Source organism: Ruditapes philippinarum, unplaced genomic scaffold, assembly GCF_026571515.1.
Source record: "Ruditapes philippinarum isolate M1 unplaced genomic scaffold, ASM2657151v2 ctg107_1_1_1_1, whole genome shotgun sequence".
Lineage (NCBI taxonomy): Eukaryota > Metazoa > Mollusca > Bivalvia > Venerida > Veneridae > Ruditapes > Ruditapes philippinarum.
The window spans coordinates 147,499-171,679 of record NW_026864052.1 but is presented as its reverse complement, the minus strand read 5'-3'; the positions used below and the strand labels follow the sequence as shown (position 1 = coordinate 171,679).

Below are 24,181 nucleotides of genomic sequence, written 5' to 3'. Positions count from 1 at the left end.
AGAGTTGTTTACGTGACGTCACAATGTAGAGCTAAATATCGCGTGCAAAACAAGACAATACTTATTACTGCGCGCTGTACAAGTACAGTTGCGTAGCAAGCAAGGGTGTTTGTCACCATTTTTCTTTGATAATGAAATTAAATAAAAAGGTTATTTTTTCGTGAAATATGGTATGTATTTTCACTCAACATGATAAAATGCCACATATTTTCACTCGCCGTCCCGGCTCGTGAAAATATGTGGCATTTTATCATGTTTCGTGAAAATATATTCCATATTTCACTGAAACGAAAAAATATCCTCTTAATAATTTACCTTTTGCCATGGCCAACAAACATCAGCTTATACAAATTTAGGAAATGAAATATTGTAATTAATATTTATATTTCCTCCCACAAATTGATTCTGGTATATCACTTAAAATTATTATTTGTAACTAACATATTTTTAACATATTTTCATTAAGGGGACGAGAATTGGTTTATATATCTATAATATGTCGGTGTAACTTTTTTTTCTGGAAATATTTTAACGCACTTTTTAACTACTTATTCTGTGTATATGCTCTTGTGCAAAACATTTTTCAAATCCTACATGATAAATGCATTAATTTGTACAGTAAAAAGAAAATTGTTATCACATAACTGAAAGCAAATCTCGGTCAAATGTTTGCAGTTTTAGGCTAGATAAAATGTAATTACGAATGTTTTGTAAACAAGTACTGTGTTTCGATTAAGCTATAAACTATTCGATACTAAAATTAACTTTAAGGAAAAGTATTGACAGAACTACTCTTAAGAAAATTTAGGAGGAAAAAACGAGTTTTGAATAAAAGTATTCAATTAAGACAAACAATAGGTAAATTTCTGTAGATAAGTAATAATCTTATAGGTATTGTCCTGCAGGCTAGAGATACAAATGTACTACTTTCAACTCAAATGAACAAGGTTGATCGGCCATGAGGTATTTAGCTATCATTTCGCTCATTTTTTTTTCAGTAATAAACTAGCTGTACACTACCTCTATTTGCACCTTTTTGACAGTACGACACTTTAAATCGCTTCGGTTAATTAATGTTTATACAGCCGGCTAAGTACATTTAGCCGTGGTATTCATCTTTAACTAGGGTTAACCTGTTGGGATTTGAGAGAGGTTTTGGCTATTTTATTATGATAATTTATGTTTCGGCCGGGCTTGAAAAATGAATTTTGTAGTTTAAACCAATTTATTTTCGAACGAAAAAAGAAATTGATTGTTCTCGTTACGATTCTGACCAAAGCTTAAGTATTTTTGTAGCATTTTAAGCATTTCAGTTTTTATTATGTAGCTTTTAACAACTCCTTTGGGAGATATTCTTAAATATTAGCCGCCATCATCCTTGAGGTACAACGAAATTCAAATAGCAACTGTTTTTTATATGTTATAATGATTTAAAAGTCTTTATATTTTATAATATTTATAAAAACTTAAAAGTGCACATTATGAGAGTATGTCAGGCACAAGTGACGGGGATAATAACGAAGTTAAACTGTGTTAGATCCATTACATTAATTTTGCATTTTACAGATAATTTGCCGATTCTTTAACAAATTTAAGTATTATTGAATATGTTATTTTTAAAGTAAAATTTAGAAATAATAGAACTGTAATAAAATGTAAAATATAGAAATTTGAACAGGAAAAGTGTTTATATAAAAAAAAACAGTAATATTGTTCATTTTAAGATGTATACATGTATACTCTGCACTGACATATAATTAATCTGCTTGGTGTTGTTGTTTTTGTTTTTGTTTTTTTGTTGTTGTTTTTTTGTTGTTTTTTTTGGGGGGGGGTTAGCGATTTTTTCTGAGGTCGTCCTTTTTATATTTTTCATTTTATACACATTTTGGGCTGATTCAAGCTGTCTTTAGCGAAATAATGTTCCCAAAAAGTTGTTGGTGTTTATTTTGTAGCACGTGGAAAGAATTAGAGTTTTTGTTGTTGAGAAGAATTATTGTTGTTTTATTGATTATTGTTGTTATTATGTCTCAAACATCTTCAAAACAACGTTTTGTTGCTTTTTTGCGAAGTTTATTTGTATTAACTTTCCATTGTAAGAAAACCAATGCAGTCGTTAAGAAAAACGTTTTGATTTCTCGAAATCTAATTAAGCTTCAAGCCGTGTGGAAGACGTGGAGGATTCTTCCATGAAGGTATTGTGTTAATAGTCATTCTTAAAAGCAGTGTCACTTTTAAGGTGATCTGTTTAATTTAAAGTATCAGATACAATCCAGCTTGCTGTCGGTGCGAATTATTTTATGCTACATTTATAATGTCGATCTTTTCACGTAGTAACCTTCCAACCTAGTGTTTGCACTCAAAACGAGTTCACTGTGCTATTACTGCGCTACTCTCCGTTTTAACGGGACGGATATTTAGGACTATTTTTTCGGGACCCGGATTGGTTGCTATTTTTAAAATGGGAAGTTTCCAGAGGAATTAAATAAAAGCGGATTTTAATAATTTTTTCAGTACCCTTTCAAGCCTTGATGTGAAGCAGATTAAAAAGTGTCTTGTGTTTTAAAACTCCATGGATGCATAACTTGGATGATAAATGTTTGTTTTATGTTAACTTAGATTTAAAATTTATTTATTTAGTGAATAGATTTAAAGGACTACAGTTTGTGCATTTGGTGATAAGAAAATTTGGTGTAAATTCATTTTCGTTGAAGCCAAAATTTACAAAACAAAACTTATCTGAAACTTTGACGTAGAATTCCAACTTTGTTGAATAGTGTTTATCTGATATTAGTTGAAACTTGAGTGAGGTTTTACAAAAATCTGAGATAAAGACACAATCATTTTATCAGGCTGGAGAAAAATTGCAATATTTATATCTTATTTTTATCTTAAAATAAACAGCAAGAAATTTAGGACAAGTCTCGAGCGATATTTTTAGTCATAACAGTTTCTTCGGTCGGACAGACTTTAGCTAAAAGAAATACTTAGAGCGAATCTAGATGCTTTAGTGCTTTGAGAGTTTTTAATTTTCATCACGAATTAAAAATGAATGGTAGTAAAAAGGACAGTATCCGAAAGTATAAATTGACATATTTTGACATACGGGGACGCGGTGAAATACCACGGCTATTGTTTCATGCAGCTGAAGTGGAATTTACCGATGACCGGATAGATAGCGAGGAAAAATGGTACAACTCTTTAAAAGCAAGTGAGTATAAATGCTGAGTACGTGATGATAGTGGACTTTTTTCGTGACCGTGTTTTCTAAATAATATAAGCTTTGAAAGTGTTTTTTTCGCACGCACATCAGTTTAATACCGTATAATTTTGATCCTTGAAGTCTTGTTTGAATAGAACAGAAAAAAATATAACATTATTTTTTCATTAAGATTTTCAGCATCTTCTTTATACAAACATCAAAATACAAATATCATCAGAATTAATAGAAAAACACTAATTAAAACAACCTGGCTAAAGTATTAAAGGTCACGAATCACCTCGGCTTTGCTTAAGTTTTAACATTTAAGAAGATAAAAAAAACATGAATATTATGAGTTTCCGTTACAATGATACATAAACTCGATTTATAAAGTTAAAATCATGCTGCAAAAATAAATTCCACATACATACAATGCGCAATAACTACGAATAATACTTGAATATTTTTGAACGAAATTTTTTAACAAAATTTATTGCGTTTATGGAACCAGATTTAAGCAGCCTTTGATTTTTCGTTGAGGTAAAAATTACAAAATAGGATCATAATATGGGCACTCAGGTCGTTGTTCTTCATATGATATATTCAGGATATATGTGAGCAAATTCTTAAATGAAATGTAATACGTTTGAAGTAACGTTATTGTGTTATATCAATGTATCGATTTTTGCTATGAGAATGAGACCTTAGATAGATCTAAAAAAAAAGGCACTGCTTTTATGAAATTTAATAATCAAAGAAAATAAAGGATTGGACATTATTATGATATGCACATTGATAATGAATGGGTCTTCAAATAAATGGATAAAAGGATGAGAATTTTATCTAGTGGGTGAACTAACCCTTAGTGTGCTTGTGGCAATATAATCTTACCAGGCGAGCAGTGCAGACCATCTGTGCCGCCTGATCATGGTCTGCACTGTCCACAATTCAGTCTGCACTTATATATATATATATTAAAATATTTCTCAAGTGATAACTGGTTAAGTACATATGGATAGATGGACAAGTTCATATAGGATACTTAGCGTGGTAAGGGTTAATAAGTTAAATATCGTAAAATATATGTGTACTGTTAATTAATTAGTTTGGCAATTAATGAAACCTTTAACCTTATTGAAAAGACTTCGGATATTTTTATTCTCCAATGGTAGCCTTTCTACATAGATAATTTATTTACACGGGCAATGATTCATATAATACAATCATATTAATAAATTTATAAAAACGTAACGAATGCTTAAATTTATCCCGAAGAAAACGTGCCGGACTTCCGTTTCACGTGACCAAAATTGAGCAACTAGTACAAAAAAGAAACAATGCAAGTAAATCATAGCAAGCAAATTAACCTATCTGGAAAATGTGAATAAAAAAAATCCTGGCAAAAAATGCACGTGATTTACGTGCCAATTCTGAATTCAAAATAAATTGAAACACTAGTCTGTTGAAATCAAATTAGCATATCAGGTCAAAAAGTATATACATTGTAAAAAAAATATTCTTATGGAAGTTGAATAGTAATGCTAAATGAAAAAAATTGGGGATTTTTTACAATAAGCAGAAAGCTTACGATAATATCATATAAGTACATGTAATCACGTAAAAAGTGGCCCAGTGGTTAACGTCGTTTACTTTAAACCACTTGCATCTCACCGCTGTAGGTTCGATCCGCGCAAAGCTATCCACCAGAAAATCTGGAACCTTGCCATGTGACCTGCGTTGGTGCGACGTAAAAACAATCCAAGAAACCATTTAAACCCTCCTTACCACGCTAATGATCTTAAATAAACTCGTCCATCTTTCAATCTGGACAAAACCAGTTATTGTATTTAGGTTGATTTTTTTTATATGTGCTGACTAAATAGCGAACAGTGCAAATCATGATTAGACGGCGTGGACGTGCAGACTGATCTTCGTCTGCACTGGTGACATGGGTAGAATTATGTTGCCGCCAGTAGGTCGAAGGTTAAATAATCTAAAATGATACTCTGGCTTTCTATCATAATAGAACTACTGGCACCACTACAATTTTCATGTCAGTTTTGTTTCTTTCAATATGTAGCTAATTCTATAACTTCCTATGGTTTTAGATGTTTTGAAGATTTAATATTATAAATAAAAGGTTCGCTGCCCTTTTCAATATTAATAATCAACCATATTGCCAAGGTCAAATAATCACTGTTTTTGTAGCGAGGCAAAAGGTTTTGGCATCAAGATACCGCTTACTTAGCGTAATTTTCTAGTACAAGTTTTATGATCGATTTTATTTATAAAAAAGTACACTTGGCTTTTGAAAAAGATAGTTTCCTTTTTTATTATATGAAAAGATGATTATTTTATATGTTCACGAATTTTTGAATTTAATTGATATGAACATGAGAAGAAAACGTTTATTTTCATTTATTTATCTATTTATTTGCTTTTGTTGTTTAAAATATCATGCTTTAAAAGATAATAGAAATTTTGATATACAATATAAAGAAAATAGTTTTTGTATGATCCGATTTTTCTTAATTGTAGATAACTATAATAGATGTTTATGCGCGTTGTTTTATGGCAAACGATGCATACACGAACACCTGTTGGAAAAAAATGCAAAAAGCAAAAGGTTTTCTTTAATCTACAAGGATAAATGAATACATATAGAAAAAATAACTAATTGATATATTCGATTTGTAGTTATTTTGATGCATGTAGTTCAAAGCAATAAGAATTTCTTCTAAGTTGATCAAACCCATCTTGTAAATTACAAGGTTTTCAACATTTTTTTTTGCAATCTGTATCCTTTTACAGTCTTGTTTTGTACAAATTATACTGTTAATTGTTTATACATTTTATATATTGTGATTTCAAAGAAATTGAACATATTGTTGATGTCAATAAATAGTGGATTGAAAGATATCGCTTACGCCATTGCTGATACTGTCATTTGACCTGATCTATGTCTTGAGTCTTGATTCATATTCGGCATACTTCTGTATCAAAATGCAATATTTCACTTACCATAAGGCGTAAAAGTACTGCTATGATTGGGGTTTTTAATGCTTACATCGGCTTTTCTACATTTTGGGAACCAGCGTAAAACCAGCTAATATTGTATTAATTAAATCATTTGATAAATGCCAGTGTTCTTCTTTATCAGTGCATATGTCTGATCCAAATGTCACCTCATTTGTATCTGTAACAAGAAGAAAAAAAACGTCCTTAATTAAGCTGAAAACGTTCATTTCATAAAATAAGTAATTACTTTAACTTTGCATTGAATATATTATAGGCATATATTTAAGCAATATTTCCATTTATAAATGTTTGAAGTGACAAGGCAAAAACGTACTGCCATAAGCTCGGGGGGTCATTTATTTGTTCCCCTCGTGACACGCACTTTCTTTCTGAACAATCAAGCGATTTCTCGTATTAAGTTAAATACCTTGAATATACTGAAAATGCACTTAATTACTCCTAACGAATTCAATTAAAGTTGCATTTTGTCAATAAAATAATTAATTACTTGACTATTTACAAAATAAATAGTATTATATAGTCTAAATAAAACGTGTTTTAAGAGAAATGAACCCCCCATCTCTACCATAAAGAAAGATTATTAATTTGTTGTTAAGCCATAAAAGGGACATAAAAATGGATTTTTCGATGCTTTATAGAAAATATGACATAGGTCACTAAGGACAAAACCAAATCATACGGCAGAACAGCTTTGCACGTGCTGATTTTACTACTAGCGTTTCATATAATATCTGAAGAAATTAGATTTGATGGTCTTTTTGACATATATTGGTCTCCCAAAATGAGTGCGATGTTTAAACAACGAAAATGCTTGTAATTTCTTTAGCTGTAATAGTATTTACTTTTGTACTTCTTAAAGTATATATAATTTTCAACAACCAACCCAAATTCGAGCTATTTATATTCCGCTTACGATGTTTGGTTAATTTTCATTAATATTTGAATGAAAGTCTCAAGTACATGTATATGATTATTTGTGCAATTTAAGTAACCGTCTACCTTCAAGTTGCTTCACGATTTTATTTATAGTTATTAAAGCTGCATGCCTGCGGATGACACAAAGCATTTCAAGAAATTTAACTTTGAGAAAAAGTACTAAGATTTTAAGGACATTAATATTATTCACAATTCATGAAATAATTTATATGTTACAGGCAATTAATGGCTGAATTTTGTAGTATTTATCACCATATTTCTACTGCGTGACTAACGCATTAAGAGCTATTTTTCATATTCTGGCCTATTATTTTTTTGGTAATTTTCGTAGATTTTTATTGCCGTTGTAATATTTAGATTACTTTTCTGTTTACTTGACATTATTTTACTTTTTTAATACATTTTAAATTCTTCATGAAAATTGGCATGAATCTGAATGCATGCTGCTTAAAAACCGGGAGACAAAACAAATTCCTTCATTTTTAATCTGTTATTCATTACTAGCGATATAATGCTTAAATAACTTCTTTTCTGTCGTTAATTTAATACTCATGGCGATCTAATAGACATAATAGTTCGTTTAAACTTCCGTCAATGTTAAAGAAAGAGGTTGAAAAGATTTTAAAATATTTTCATTACAATGGAAAATAAAAAAGAAATTTCCGTTAAAAAGTCATATCAAATATGTTATATGTAAAGGAAATACTTACGCGTATTAGTGTAAAAGTATTTTGACGTTCTGTTTTTTGTGTTGTTGTTGTTGTTGTTGTTGTTGTTGTTGTTTATTTACAACTGACAACATTTTATTTAATGTTTGTCGTTTATCAAAACGAGTTTCTTCTCTTATTTATTAGCAGTTGTTGACTTTATTATCATTTTCTTTTTAAAAAAAATGTTTTAACTCTTTAGTAAATGGTTCATGAGATTTTGCGTGCATTAAACTCTTTAAACCTATGATCACCAAACTGTTCTGTCATTTGGGATTATTAGTATCGCCTCTCTGTTATCACCTATTGTAAAAAAAAGGTCTTCAAAATTGGACCTATTTTCTGCTAAACCCTCGTTGTCAAGAGCCCTGTGTCAAGAATGACCATTGAAAAGGTCAACAGCTACAAATGCCATTCTATTTAATGTTTTATAATCGGCTTTGTACCGGTCGTTTAAATTTCTATCATGCTTTATCGGTGAACAGAAAAAATCTGAGTGCATCATTTTTTATATCTGGTCATTTCATTTTATAAGCATAAAGTTTAAATACTTTGTACCGGATGACCTTTGACAAATGGACATCGTGAACGCGTTGTACGCCCGGCGTGGAAATGAATTTCACACCGGACAATTAGCCCGCTGGGTTCAAAACCATAAACTATCAATAGGGTTAAAAAGGGCAAAATTAATTCACCTTTCTACTGATATACAGAACATCTTAGATGGAGCACAGTGTTGCCAGAAGTCGCAAAAGTAATAGGTTTGTCCGTGTGAACAACATTGCATTTTAGTTTGAAGCCAAATCGGTTCGTTGCCCTTTTTGTATGTAATCGTAATTTTTAAGCACAAGCGCCGACTATTTAGTATAGTTGTATAGTTAACGTGAAAATTATGTTATAACATGAAAGAATTAAATCTTATAAAACGCACCCGTAAAATGTTAAATTTTCAGCCATTAATCTACATGTGAATAAACAATTGTATGATGTAGTCTTCAATAATTACAACAAAAATATAATTAAAATTAATCAATTTTGATTAGGTTTAAGATTGTAGTGCTATAGTTCGGGTGGTTTAATTTTTGTGTAAAACTTCACGTACAATCCTCTCTCATTCAGCACCCCAACACAAAACAAGGCAACCCCCAACCTCCGTCCATCCCCATTCGAAGATTTAATGCAATATTATAATGATATAAGAAAGAAATATGTATTTGATTTGATATTTTAATGATATTCATAAAATTAATACAGTTTATTTTTTAAGAGAAAATATCTTTTAAAAAACAACATAAGGTTTTATACGGAAAGAAGTGTTTAAAAATACAGCGCAGTTCAATTTCTTGACATTATTTTACATATTCAAAATGTCACAAGTTTATGTTGAATTATGCTTAAGCCGGTGCTAGGGTGTTTGGACGAAAGCTAGCATTTACCACTACCGTCCATGAACTCACTCTATCTAACCTAGCCTGCAGCATTTTCAATTTTGCTATATTATGTTTTATTTGGGGATTTTTCAGTTTCTGTCAATTTTATCAAATTTGAGTTTATGAAAAAAAGCTATTGATACATTGAAAATTTGGAAATACAATTTGTAAGCATATGAATTACAATTATCTATAGTGATAAAGATGATTACCTATGAAATTAATCATCAGCCCCACCTGCCATACCCTCTGATAGGTTTTAAGATCAAAGGCGGGGAAGAAAAGGATGCACGAAGCAAGCTGATGCACCCAAAATTACTCAACAACATCAATGCATTACTTCAAAGAAGATCTCAAATAAAACACATATATATAACAAAAAATGTTGTTATTATTATATTATTTGTTTAATGTTTTTCACCAATAGAAAGAATTGCCGGTGTCATCCAACGTCAATGATTGTTGCAATGCATTTGAACTTAACTTTCGTCTTGTAAAATAAATCATATGGTTATGTAAACAACTTTATATTTAACATTAATACCCATTCTTTTCTTAGATTTCTATGTTAATTTTGTATCGGTAACAATTGTTATGAGTTCTAGCAAAGATATTTTATAGAAATATAGCTAAAATTTACAAACAAACAAGAAACAGAACCTGGATGATTAAAAACGTAAAAAACGAATTATTACAAATAGGAATAACCTTAAAGGTTCCAATTACGTTAGGTCAACATCATTTTTATAGATTTATATTTGAGCGTTACCGATATATTCTGAACATAGTTATTGATTATTTTTTCAAAGTAAATATAAAATTGAACACAAAATTTCAAGTTATCTTTTTTTTACCTTTTCATTGACCATTTACACTTGGATGGGCATAATGTCACTTTAATTTTGAATTCCTGTAAATTATCTACAAACGCTTCTAACTTTTCCAAATTCAAACTAAGAAAAGAGACCATACTTGCATTCAGCTCGGTGAAAGTTAACTTGTATATAGACTTTATAAATATTAAACTTCTTTTTCATTTTTTCATTTTTCAATATCACAGGTCATTACCTTCAGTTTTCACGCTTGTCAGAACTTAAAATCACCGGGTTTACCGCACTGAAAGCACTTTCAAGTAGTTGTAATTATTATATGTATGCTGAAATGCATCGAACCATGAACCTGTAAACATTGAAAATTATAAAATGTCAAAAAGAATTACGACCGTAGTAAATTACGAGAAGTAGGAAAAGAGGATACGATAGACTCAAGATAAGAAAATACGATAGACTAAAGATGATGGAATTGAATTAGCAAATGCGTTTTAAATGACATTAAAGAAGTTTATAGATAAAACCGAAGCTTTGCGGTGTAAAATGAATAGTAAGTGCGACCATTTTTGCACGATGCCTTTTAAATATAATTTATTTATTTATTGTAACTTTCGAAGAAGGGGGGTCATTACACAATTTCCTCGTTCCATTATCTTAGTGACAAATGCCTCGTTAACCCCTCGATCTGCTGAACCCAAAAGTGATAAGTCTTTGCCACCAGTGTAAATTTTTGGTAGAGAAATATAAATTTATAACTTCATACCCTCAAAAAATGATAATGAATAAGCAGGACAATTTAATTTAAGAATTTTTGTAGGTTAGGGATTAAACAACACAACAAGTAAGAAAACGTCGACAAAATAGTTCTTATCAATGAAACCATTAGAATTTGTCTTTAAAATATAACATAACATAAAGTTTATTCTTTATGCTATTCGTCTTTATATTGCTGCCGCGATATCATCTTCTAATAATCGTAGAGTAAGCATTTCCTACAAGAATCGATTTACAAGGCATCTGTACTTTTAACTGCCGCGTAGTAATACACATCTTGCATTAATGAGTTCACCGAGTGCATCTTTCTTTTCAGAATCGTTAAGTCTAATTTGTAAGAATGTGTATCTTTTAATTTCTGATTACCCACGTGAGCTAGTGGAAATAAATTTGTAGCTAAGTGATACAAATATGTTTTCCTCTTAAGCAAACGATGGAGACTAATGAGAATGTGCAATTATCAACTTCAAACGAATTAAAAAGTATCATCTATATTTTCCATTCCATGTAATCTAGGTAATTTAAAAGGTACATAGGCAAGGGCTAAAACAAAAACTCTCTTATCATGTGAGACGGATGGTCAAACATAACGCAGATTTTTGTTACAACTGTTATATAATTCATTTTATTGTATACAATAAAATATTAACAAGAAAGGGAACAAGTTCAGCATGTTATTTTCCTATGTTGTTGATTCCATAATTCGTTGTGTCCTTTCCGTTCCCTGAATGAAAACCTTAATTAAAGATACGATTGGAAAGTTTAAATACGATTCTAGCGCCGTGTTTCTGATTAATGCACGTTAACAAATACATGTGAAAAAATACTTAAATGTAAAATTAAAATTTATACTTATAGATTTGTAAGAAAAATAAAAATTCTTATAGATAATTATGCTTAAAAAATGCTAATAGATATGTGTAAAAATACTTACTTAAAGATATGTGAAAACAAATAAAAATGCGTATTAATATGTGAAAAAATACTTACGTACAGATATGTGAAAACAAATAAAAAAAGCGTAAAGATATGTGAAATAAAAAAGGAAAGACTTATGGATATTGAAAACAATACTTATAAATATGTGTAATGTTTGAAAATTTACAATTGAACACTTTTATTCGAAATACATATACGTTCCTATGTTTCAATAGATGTGAAGAAACCTTATGAAGGGTGCGCTAATGATGTCACCTAACATTTTTACATTTGTTTGACCGTCACATATTCTTCAAATCTTAATCGAATCCAGTCTTATGGAATGTATAAATTGCGATACTAATGCCCCGGTCACATATTCACGGATAATGCCACGGAAGAGCTACGGTCTAATCGTTCACGGATTACTACGGAAATGTGAAATTTCGTAGTCCGCTACGGTTCCAGTACGGACACACAACGGTATGAGTACGGAGTCCGACGGATTTACCACCAAAAGCCCCCGGAGAGACACGGATTGTTACCGACCGACACGGTTTGATACGGAGCGACACGAATCAGGACGGACGCACTACGGATACACTACGGTCTGCTACGGTATAAGCACGGGTTAGTACGAATAAGTACGGTCTGATACGGAGAAGAACGTATTGATACGGAGAAGAACGAATTGCCACGGATCTATACGGACCTAATACATCCGTCCACAACCTCTTGCTTGCTCATTTTCAAAATGCCTCAAAAGAAAAGAACACATAGAAAACGAATTGCAGAGTTCAATGATTTTGGCGGAGAGGACTTGGCCTAATCGCGTTCGACCCCCGAGACACGTCAGGCCCGATTAAAGTGCATTTAGTGAAGGACGCTGGATCCTCCACAAGTTCGGCCATGAGAGCCTCATACTAAACTTGAAGCGGTCTTCGTAAAAGCCCATCTCTAGTCCATCATCTCGTCTGTCTTCTCTCACCTGATTAGATATGGACTAGTAATCATTAATGAAAAATGTTGATCAATACTGCTTCTCTTTTAATTTTAAGATTTGCTGTTCATCGTACAATTACATTAATTATCGTGATGTTTATGTTTTAATAATATGTAAAAAGCTTGTTAATTAATCTTATTATCACTCAAGGACCAGCCTCTGAGGCTTATGAGACACTTCGTTTTATGTACATATTTACTCCAATTTCACGATCCAATGTTTGTAAAATATGTAACATTAAATGTTATTCTATTACATATGAATTGTAGTACGATATTAATAAAAATTTACTTCTATGTATGTCATCAAGCAGCTCGACCACTGTCTCCGCATTCTGAGCCATTTCAATATAAAGTTGCAGCCAGTAAATGGCAATTATCATTTATTAAATGTTTCCGCAAATATGTCTGTTTTTAACAAGAAGGTAGTATTTATACCCTTGAAAAAGTACATGATACTTAATTCATCCGTACTAAACAGTGGTGGACCGTACCATTCCGTACCGTTTCGTGTTGCAACGCAATAAACCTTATAAGACCGTGCTTATCCTTGCCTCTGCGTAGTACAACGTATTACGATCGTGGCTTTCCTTGACAATGCCGTATTAATCCGTATTAAAACCGTAGCTTATACGTAGGGTAACCGTACAAATACGTAGTTCTCCGTACCAAACCGTGGAAATCCTTGACAAGTTGGTGGACTACGAATCAGTACGGACTAGTACGGTTTTCGTACGGACCAGTACGTACCAGTACGGATTAATACGGACTAGTAGGGATACGCTACGGTTGATTTTTCCGTAGCAAATTTTTGTGCATGTTCAAAAATTGTCAAGGATCGCTACGGATATACAAGGACTACTACGATTGATTACGGTTACAATACGGAGAGCTACTGACCAGTACGGGTAGCTACGGACGATGCCGGAATTAATCCGTGGCTCTTCCGTGGGCGTATTCCGTGAATATGTGACCGGGGTATGAAGAGTAAAACCTTTATAAAACAAACTTTAAACGGCGTCTTTCTGTCAAAGATAGTTTCCCGTTTGGTCCGGAAGCGTGAGAACCTAGGAATGGGCGCGACAAGGGGGTATCTTAATTGAAAATTTTCTTTTAATGCTACAATTCGAGATGTCTCGTTACAGTTAACACATAATTATTACGTGCGGAGAGGAGGCGGGAAAATTGCAAGTGACCGATTGAAGAACCATAGATGTACTTTTAACTGCCTCTTAAATCTGAAAAATCGAACGAAAAGTGTAGAGTATTGCAAACTGCGACCGTATGCATTTGCATTGCATTGTAAACTATTTATTCGTCACTTGTCACCAGATATATCTGACGTTGGTTATAATATTAATGAAACACTGAAGTGTTTGTTGTTGTTTCTTTTGGGGGTTTTTGCAAAAAATATAGCTTTTTGTACATTATACAGCTGTATGTTCGAATCCCACCAGGGACTGTTGATTATTTCATGTGAGGAAGCTCTTTCCGGCTACATGTAGCTTACGTCGATGGTTCTGTTCAGGCTTTCACTCGTGCTTGAAGTAAATGCACGGCAAGAGCCTCATATTAGGTCTTCCTTCACCAATAAACTTGGAAATTCGCCTAAGTTTCAGTGTGATGAAAACGACTTATGTAACCATTTCCATCGTGCGATGTGTACTTTTATATTACAAAATTATTGAGTAACATTTTTTTGCGTTATTTATTTCCATTGTTGTTTTTAAAACCACAATTATTCAATTACATTTTCAAATGTTTGACTTGTTCAATAAATGCTTCAGTTGTTAATGGTTTGCAATCAAACGATGTGCTACATACAATTGATTAAAAGATCAAAATATCTTATAAAACCTGGGTGACTTCTAACTTCACAAGCTGGGGCATTTTTTATATTAATCAACGGGATTCATTAACTAGTACTCGGAATTGAGGTTAGTTGAGGTGAGGCGAGTAGATACCAATTAACATGACATTTGTATTTGTTTTATAGTATTGCACTCGGACACCGGTATTAAAAGCAAACCCCCCAATGACATGAAGTCCCGTAAAATAACTATGAAACACCGTTTCAAGAGATGCTAGATAACCATTCAGCTTGCAACTGACATAATAAATGCCTATTGATTCACAGAAAAAAAATGATTTTAGACATAAACCAGAAATAACAGAAACTACTGATGGAAATGCACTACAATGCCGGATGGATTTTTGGGGTAAAAAAAACTGAGGCAAAAAATATCTGACAGCAACAAAACGTTGCACAGGCGCATTGAATAATTTGCAATGTTTCAATAAATTTCAATTCATAGTCTTAATGAAGGCATGACCGACTTCATGATATATGTCTTAGAAAATTGGGGAAAAAATCTATATTTATTAATACTTCTTTTTATTCTGTTAATCCCGAAACTAGAGCATTTCTATCTCGGATGTTACCTTAACCAAAATAGTTGTAAATCTAATGCCAGAAACCAAGTAATTTATGCGGTTAACCAAACTCCACCGCCATATTAAATTGCTTACAAGCGATAAATTCATGTTAATAAACCTTGCAATTTATAATTTAAAAATGAAGAGTTGCGGTTTTGAACACGACAAAAATGAAACTGGCCACAAATTGAAATATACCAATACCGGATATAGTGAGTGATTCCCAAAAAAACTATATATATATTGCTTGCTATAAACACGATTGTGACTAATTAGATTTATTTTCATATTATCGGACAAATAGTATTTATTAAAACGTTTAAATTATACGTAAATTAATAAAATATCAAATCATTCTACGCTTTTGTCCTGAAATTCTTTTCCGTATTGTGTGTAGTATTGAAGCGTTCATACTTACCATGTGTCAGAGATATGGTACATATAAAACTGTTAAATTCGCATTGTTAATTAAAACTGAACATTAATTTTAAAAGAATGTTCATCAGATGCCAATTTTTACAAAAAATGTATATGTGATGAATGCATAAAGACACCTCGAGAAATTATCTAAAGAGACATATTTCATTCCTATCAATCAAGTCTAAAAATACTAGACAGAAGGAATGGCTGGTATAAGGCATCATAAAGATATTGAAGATATTGAATTAAATCCACATAAATCTAAGCTATCAAGAGCTTACCTATCTCGTATTTGGCATCATCATTAAATACCTTCTACATTGAAATATTTAAAGACTGTCTCTAAATCAGCATCAGAAGCAATTAATCGTGTCGTATTCCGTTCCAATGCCGTACCGTACCGTACTGTACCCAAAAACCCTAACGGTATCTCAGGTATCTCAAGACCTGTCAAAGGTTTTAATGAACCGGCGCACGGCTTATATCGTTATCGTTAGCATCTTAGCTGTCGAAGAAATAAAATGCTCGACGTTTTTACTGACACTGGTATGTGAACAAAATCGTTTTAAGCAGCAAAATTTAACAGATGGCTCTGCGTGGAATAATGCCAGTTGTATGCCTTAGTTTTGTTAATTTTAGAACGTAGCCCGCCGCGTTTACCTATAATGGCTGTCAGGTATCTGAGTGCATTACCATGAATGCTTTCAGTTATGTTCTTGTTTATGTCTAAAAATTATTTGTTTTGTAAAACAAGAGGGTATTTTATTGTTTCAGTTGCAAGCTTTGTGTCTTTCTTATCTTTTTTTCTTACTGCTATAAATGATAAGCTCACTGTTAAAATAGTTGATATGAATTTTCGAGTTCATCTATATTAAAGAGGTCAATGAACCATTTCTAATCTCAATGGAACTTTACTTTTTTTATTACATATTTAATCCAATATTAGAAGAATCGTCTAAAAAAACAATACGTTTAATCAAATGATACAAAATAAGGGCTAATATCCTCTTTCCAGGTGTTAAGAGATGTGAGATAGCCATTAAAAGTTCACGGTACTTATTCACAATGATTTTATATGGGAACATTGTTTCCAATATTTTTCTTAGCCGGTGCTAGGGGGCCCTGAGAGATGTTGCGCTTTCCGTTTTCTCTCAAGAACAGTCTCAATAAATCTGGTTTTCATTCATCATTTGCATTGTTTCATTGCCCCTTAATTTATCTTGTGGTTTTTCTGTTTTATATCATATACAGACATGTGCAAATGCAAAGCAGGACAAATATAGCGCAGTAAAGGTAAACAGTAATTGGGCTATCTTATTTTATTCTGTTTTTATTTTATATTTATTTGTACGTACGTTATTTTTTCCGGTTATGAAAATGAACATATTGCCGTTTGGTATTCCCAAGTTTACAGATCCAGTGTCGTGGATAAAAGGTCGAAAAATAGCATATAGTAATGTCGACACCGTGTGTGAATAGGTCATTGCAAATACAAATTTTCTCTTGTATTTACTAATTACTTACTCACTCCAACTTCGTGATATATTAGGAATAAAATGATTATATGTTAACGCTGTTTGACAAAAAAAATCTTTGCTATTTTTGCGATTTTATAAGGAGACACTACTTTATGTAATTTATTTATTTTTTTTTTTTTGTGCATAAGCAAAGATTTATTCCGTATATAATAAATCATGATCAGTGCATTTCGGATACCTGTAATAAAACATCTGCGTAAAGTTAAATTTAATGTTTTATGAACAAATACCGTAAGATTCCCATTTTGTATCATCAGTGATTTATGATGTTTTTAATTATTTGGGATTTTTCGTGGTTTTATCTTTTTGTAACATTGTAATTATGTAACGCTGAGTTCATTTTACAATTAAGAATGCTTAGAAGCGTCTTACAAAGCAAACTTTAAATTTGTGTTTAGAGAATTTTTTTTCATTGTAGTGGTCGCAAATATCATATTTCTAATCAGTCAATATGATTGCACATTTTTTTTGATTTGCAAACATTACGCGAGATGTTATATTTATTTATAAATATATATTGATTGATAAATAATGTAGTACGTGTTATGTTTATATTGATTGGCAAATAGTACGTGTTATGTCTATATTGATTGGCAAACAGTGCATTATATATTTATATTGATTGGCCTACAGTGCGTTATATATTTATATTGATAGGCCTACAGTGCGTTATATATTTATATTGATTGGCCTACAGTGCATTATATATTTATATTGATTGGCCTACAGTGCGTTATATATTTATATTGATTGGCCTACAGTGCATTATATATTTATATTGATTGGCCTACAGTGCGATATATATTTATACAGTGCGTTATATATTTATATTGATTGGCCTACAGTGCGTTATATATTTATACAGTGCGTTATATATTTATATTGATTGGCCTACAGTGCGTTATATATTTATATTGATTGGCCTACAGTGCGTTATATATTTATATTGATTGGCCTACAGTGCATTATATATTTATATTGATTGGCCTACAGTGCGATATATATTTATACAGTGCGTTATATATTTATATTGATTGGCCTACAGTGCGTTATATATTTATACAGTGCGTTATATATTTATATTGATTGGCCTACAGTGCGTTATATATTTATATTGATCGGCAAACAATGCGCTAAATATTCATATTGATTGGCAAACAGTGCGTCATACGTTTATAATGCTTGGCAAACTGTGCGTTACATATTTCTATTGACTGGCCAACAGTACGTGATTAGTTAGTATTGATTTGGAAACATGCGTTATCTATTTATATTGAATGATGAATTCATATTGATTAGCAAACATTGTGTGATATATTTATAATATGCAAAAGCAGACGTTCAAGTTTCTTTAATTGCCTAACTATATTAAACTGAGTCTCTGATTTTCATCTTTTAACTATTGCCCCTTCGAGGGATCTCCTTTTTCCAGATTTTTAGTACTTCCTACATTTTAAACATCAAAATATATGTTAATTTGTTATATTAGCATGTCCATTGACACGTATTTATAAGCTAATAAATTCTTATATACATTTTTATCGTGATGGTGTCCACGAAATTTTAGTGTCCCTCTTTGTTCATTTCACTTTAAAGGCAACACGTCGCTCTTTTGTAATTATTTAGAATTTGAAACAACTTTTTTCACGTTTTGTCAAAATTTACGAGCCATGAAATTAGTTTGGTTGTAAAGTTGTATTAACCTTTCACAAATGAGCCGCGTCACGACAAAACCAACATAGTGGGTTTGCGACCAGCATGGATCCAGACCAGCCTGCGCATCCGCGCAGTCTGATCAGGATCCATGCTGTTCGCTGTCAGTTTCTCCACTTGTAATAGGGTTTGTAAGCGAACAGCATGGATCCTGATCAGACTGCGCGGATGCGCAGGCTGGTCTGGATCCATGCTGGTCGCAAACCCATTATGTTGGTTTTGTCGTGACGCGGCTCAAATGATTGTAGTGAACATATTGTCCTAATAAATCATACAGTTATCTCAATGTAGTCAGGTGAAAATAGTTCATGACGCGTAAAATTTGATGATGTAACCTTTTTTATTGGTGACATACAACGCTGGTTTAAGGCAGTTGGTTTGTAAATGACATGATTTCAAAGTTTACCGAGCTTGCGGTGATTGGTACCAAATGAAGTTCTGTTATCATAGATAAATAAAATTATGTATAATGATATAATAAAAATGTGGTTCACTAGTTGTATCTACACTGTATATTACCCAAATTTATATGTTATGTCCGGTTCAGAAATGAAAATATTAAGGATATAGTTGACAGGACAATCAAAACAAAATAGTATCTATTAAACCATTTTTCTAAATAGTTAATTTTTAAGTTTTATTTTTTTTTTCACAATATTAACATCAGTTGAGTTGCCATTCGTCTAAACATGATATACTTTTCTTACTTTGATTCGGGGACTTCCTTGTTAATTTAAGAGGGTAGCTTTGGAAACAAAACCGAATTTGGGACTTCCATTGTTTATTTAAGATGTTTGGAAACAAAATCAATTTGGGTCGTCCATTGTAATGGATGAGATTTAGTAACAAAACAAAATTGTGACTAAGAAGTTTGGAAACAAAATAAATTTGGGACTGTCATTGTAATGTAAAAGGGTTAGAAACAAATCAAAATTTGGGACTTCTTATGTTTATTTAAGAAGTTTGGGAAGAAAACAAATTTGGACTTTCATTCTTACTTTAGTATGAGGTTTGGTTAGGACTTCCATTGTAATTGTAAACGGTTTTAAGGCAAACTGTTAAAAAAAATGCAGCCAACATGACGCTCGTGTTTGGATTGACTGACTGATGATAGATTCCGCTTACGTTTTTAAGCTGATTATCAATTCTTTTAATTCATCCAAATTTCAGCCCAGACGCAGCACAAAGCCACCTCGTAATAATCATACGAGTGATAATGTTTACGCGACACCGGTCGTGATGATGACTGTAACATTGTGTGTACTAACACTTTAGTTTACTTCATTAAAGCAGCACGCCTCCAGATTCTGCAAATTTTCAGGACAATTTTGGAAATGTATTAATAAGTAAAATATTGTGATGTAAACAAAGGAAGTAATTTTCACATTGCAAACGTCACTTACTATCCGCATAAATTACCGAAAAGATGTCAAATCATGCAAATAAGCGTTTACTGCCTTAGTCCTGCAGTAGATATATGGTGATACATACTGCATAATCAGTCATTTATAGTACATCACATGTGAATAATTATTTGAATCTTGAACATTTCAATTTTCTAAAGAACATTTCTGTTTGATTTTCTTTAAATATTTTGGCTGATCTGGAGACATGCAGCTTTAACAGCCATCAACCGAATTCTTGCCGTCGGTTTAACAAATTATGTAGCCTGACAAGTCTAACAGTCAGATAAATTACTGATTTTCCATCTTTATCTTAGAACAAGACAAGTAAAAGACTTTTGTAACTTTCTTTTATTCATCATTGCTGTTTTTATTCTTTCAGAAATGCCACAGAGAGTACTGCCAGTGTTGGAAGTTGATGGCAAACTTCTCTCGCAAAGTCTTACAATTTGCAGATATCTGGCACGGGAATTCGGTAAGAATTAATATATCTAGACAGTGTGATTAGGTTTGATTTTTTTAAAGATGATCAGTATATAGTTTCTGTCGGATTAGCTTATTTCGTCCATACTGCCAAGTCAGAAATTTTCACGACGGTTTAGATTTAGCGAATTTAATATTTCCGCTAAAACAAAATGTTCGCTAAATGTCTAAGAGTCAAATAAAAATAATGATACTTATCCTTGCTTATCATTTCGTGTTGATTACGCGAAATTTTATTAATAAAACGAAACAAATGAAAGTTGGGAATAAAGTTTGGGTAAATATATGTGCGGCTAAAATTATTGGAAGGTGAATGTCCTTGGCCTTGTAAATGACTAGAATGCTAAAATGACAATTAAATAGTCGGCTAAATAATATTGTCAGCGTCAGCATCTTCATTTTCTAAAGTTGATATGTGGTTGTTAGTGTATTTTCGTGCTTCTATTTACTCGTAGGAACCAAAGAATATGTTTGTCATGCTTATTAGTGTCCTTGTTCACTTGTATTTCCTAACACTAAGTCTTTAAACAATGTTGGGTGTATACGTTGCCGATTGGTTAAAGTCATTGGCTTCATACCTCTTGTCCTTCACTGCTGTGTGCTCGAACCCCGTCATGGGCTTGGAATTCTTTGATGTGAGGAACCAATCCCGCTTTGTTTACGGAACGTCGGTGGTTCTACTCTGGTTTCTGGTGCTTGAAATATTGCATTGATGGACACCAGCAGTGTTTCCCCACCAGTAAAGCTGGAAAGTCGCCGTTTGACCAATAAAGTGTCGGTTTGACTTAAAAACCCGACAAACATATAAACAAACAAACGATTTGTTGCATGCATAAATGTTCGTATGTATGTTGATAATGTTTTCCGGGGAATACGTTTGATAACACAGATCTTGCACGTTTTAAGTAATTGTAGCATTCAAACAACTTTATCGCAGGTGATACTTAAATGCTTACTTAAATATCTTGTAAAACAAAAAATGAACTGTGAAAATTGCATAAATCATGTTAATGGAACGAGTCTGTCAAATTTAGGGATTATATTCTTCCGACTTACAAGATTTTCATCCCAGATCATGTCATATATTTATTCAGTCGGCTTTAGTTATATTTCAGTTACAGTAAATTAAAGTTAACAGCTTTCAAGTAAAAAACGATTACCTTATTTTTTTGATAAGGCTAAAATCGGACGGGATAAATGTAATGAAATTGGTATGTTTGCACTAAATTATACAGTGTACTTAAGTTAAAAGCCCTACTTTAATGTTGTTATCTGATGAAGTTACTAGCATTTTTGTTTTATCATTGCCGAGGGAATATTGCATAGTCACCACTGAGCTATTTATAAAGTTTAATTTAACAGTATCACTGATATGTAATACGTATATTCAAAACATATCTGACAGTTATGTTCTTCTCAGTTTCTGAAACAGCCGTATAAAAGATTTATTTATGTATTTTTTTATATTTTCATTTCCCTTGAAAGTCAAACGTATATTGTCTGTCTAAAGTGAACTGTATGAGTAGCATTAAATACATGTTAATGGAAACGGAACTGATATTTTGCGCATGCGAGACGTTTGTAGGTCATATTCTGTGCTATTTTCTTGACACTGAATCTCGGGTTAAATGTACTTAGAAAAAAAATCTTGAATGTTTAGGTAATTAGGGAGTGTAAGTCATATTTCAGTGTGTCAAAATAAAGCTTTTGACAGAGAAAAGTTCTGTTTAAATTATGAAATGTTTTACTAGAAGAATTAAGTTTTTTTATGATTTCTACTACAGAGACAGACATGCAGAGGAGACAAATATAAAAGAGCCCGTTCAACGTAACTCAAGTCCTTCCGATCAGCTATCTAAATTTAGTGCACCAAAGCCTAAACTTTTAGACAAACACATCCTTTTTTTTCAAATTTTGTATCATGTCAATTTATATACAGGTTTGTGTGGTAAAACGAGTTGGGAACAAGCTTTGGTTGAACAGGTTGTCGACACCATGGACGACTTAAGAGCTGAGGTTGCAAAATGGATTTATGAAAAAGACACAGAGAAGAAGGTAATAACTTAAACATTTCAACAATTTATTCAGCTCAAATCATTTACATTTTCTGATGGATCTGGCTAATAAAAACGCATCTCCTCTAAAGTAAAGGGATTCTTTTTCAATAACTCTCATAAAATGTGAATGCATTGTGAACACCAAGATGGGTCAAGTAGTTGCTTCTTTTAAAATTTAAAGGCACATTATGTCTCAGAAACGACTATTTCTTATTCTGTAGAAAGGGCAATATAACAATATTAGTCATATCACTTTTAAATAATGGTTTTAGAGCATATTACTGTACATCGCTCGCTGAAAGAAGCGCTGAATGTGAAACTGTCCTTTCATTATATATTGTACATTTAAATAGTGCTTACACACAATTAATCACATGGCCAGTCACGTTCTTGGTTTCTAGGTTCGAATCTCTAAAGAGACCCTGAATTCTTTCAACATAGAAAGCCTATCCAAAACCAGTTGGTTTTACCCAGATGTCTGCTCGTTCCAAAAAAAATACACATACGGGCACCAATTAAAGTCGCTAAGTGACTTAAAGGGTGTCGGTGTAGCTTAATAATTTTTGAGAAAAAAATGTTGTGTTTTTTATATTCATCATGGGGAAACATAAAAGACCAGTGTCATTATATTCTCAAATATCTTTAAACAGAATTTCGTTTTTTATTATTATTCATTTTTGTGCAACCTTATATAAATGGCATTTGTTTAAAATTGTAGATGGATACGAGATGCTTCTAAACTATTTATTTGAATAAAAGTAGTGTCATGATTTTGCATAAATTCTGCATTAATTATCAAAATGTGCACTATCACTGACTTTTACCTTGTCGTTAAATTTACAGGATGAAATTGGATCTCATTTACGCTCCGAGATTTATCCCAAGTTTTTTGGTATATTAGAGGATATCCTGAAGGAGAACGAGGAAAACAACAACAGAAGCGGTTACCTTGTTGGCGATAGCGTATGTAACATTTATGATGATTTTGATAACAATACGACAGAATAATATGAACACATCTATGGATGTTTCTAAATTCAAAATTTCACCATTTCACTTTAAAATACCGGTATGAATTATACTGTAACCGGTGCGTGATCTGTATCTTGCATGTCCAGTAACCGTGCACGAACAGGAGCCTGCAGCATTTTCAATTCGGCCAATTATTAGCGTTCTTTATGAACTCTTTTTTTTTTACAAAATAAAGAAACATAAAGTGAAAGCCTTAACTTAACTGAAATGAACAGAAATGAATCACTGAAAACATATTATGATAGAAAGATTTCCCAATTACAA

The 24,181-nt window shown here is 32.1% G+C and overlaps 1 protein-coding gene across 2 annotated transcripts in view; it reads left to right on the top strand.

The window, feature by feature from the left end:
* The window catches only part of LOC132724275 (glutathione S-transferase 1-like), a 34,053-nt gene that overhangs the window by 6,412 nt on the left and 3,460 nt on the right, over positions 1-24,181 (top strand). The window contains exons 1-4 of one of the 2 annotated variants that reach the window (XM_060709109.1): positions 2,310-3,208; positions 20,728-20,820; positions 22,768-22,883; positions 23,729-23,848. In XM_060709109.1, the coding sequence (XP_060565092.1) occupies positions 3,046-3,208; positions 20,728-20,820; positions 22,768-22,883; positions 23,729-23,848 (492 nt within the window). In that variant the 5' untranslated portion in view covers positions 2,310-3,045. Of the gene's footprint in view, positions 1-2,309; positions 3,209-20,727; positions 20,821-22,767; positions 22,884-23,728; positions 23,849-24,181 lie in introns of those variants that run through there. The other variant, XM_060709110.1, reaches the window with a different exon arrangement.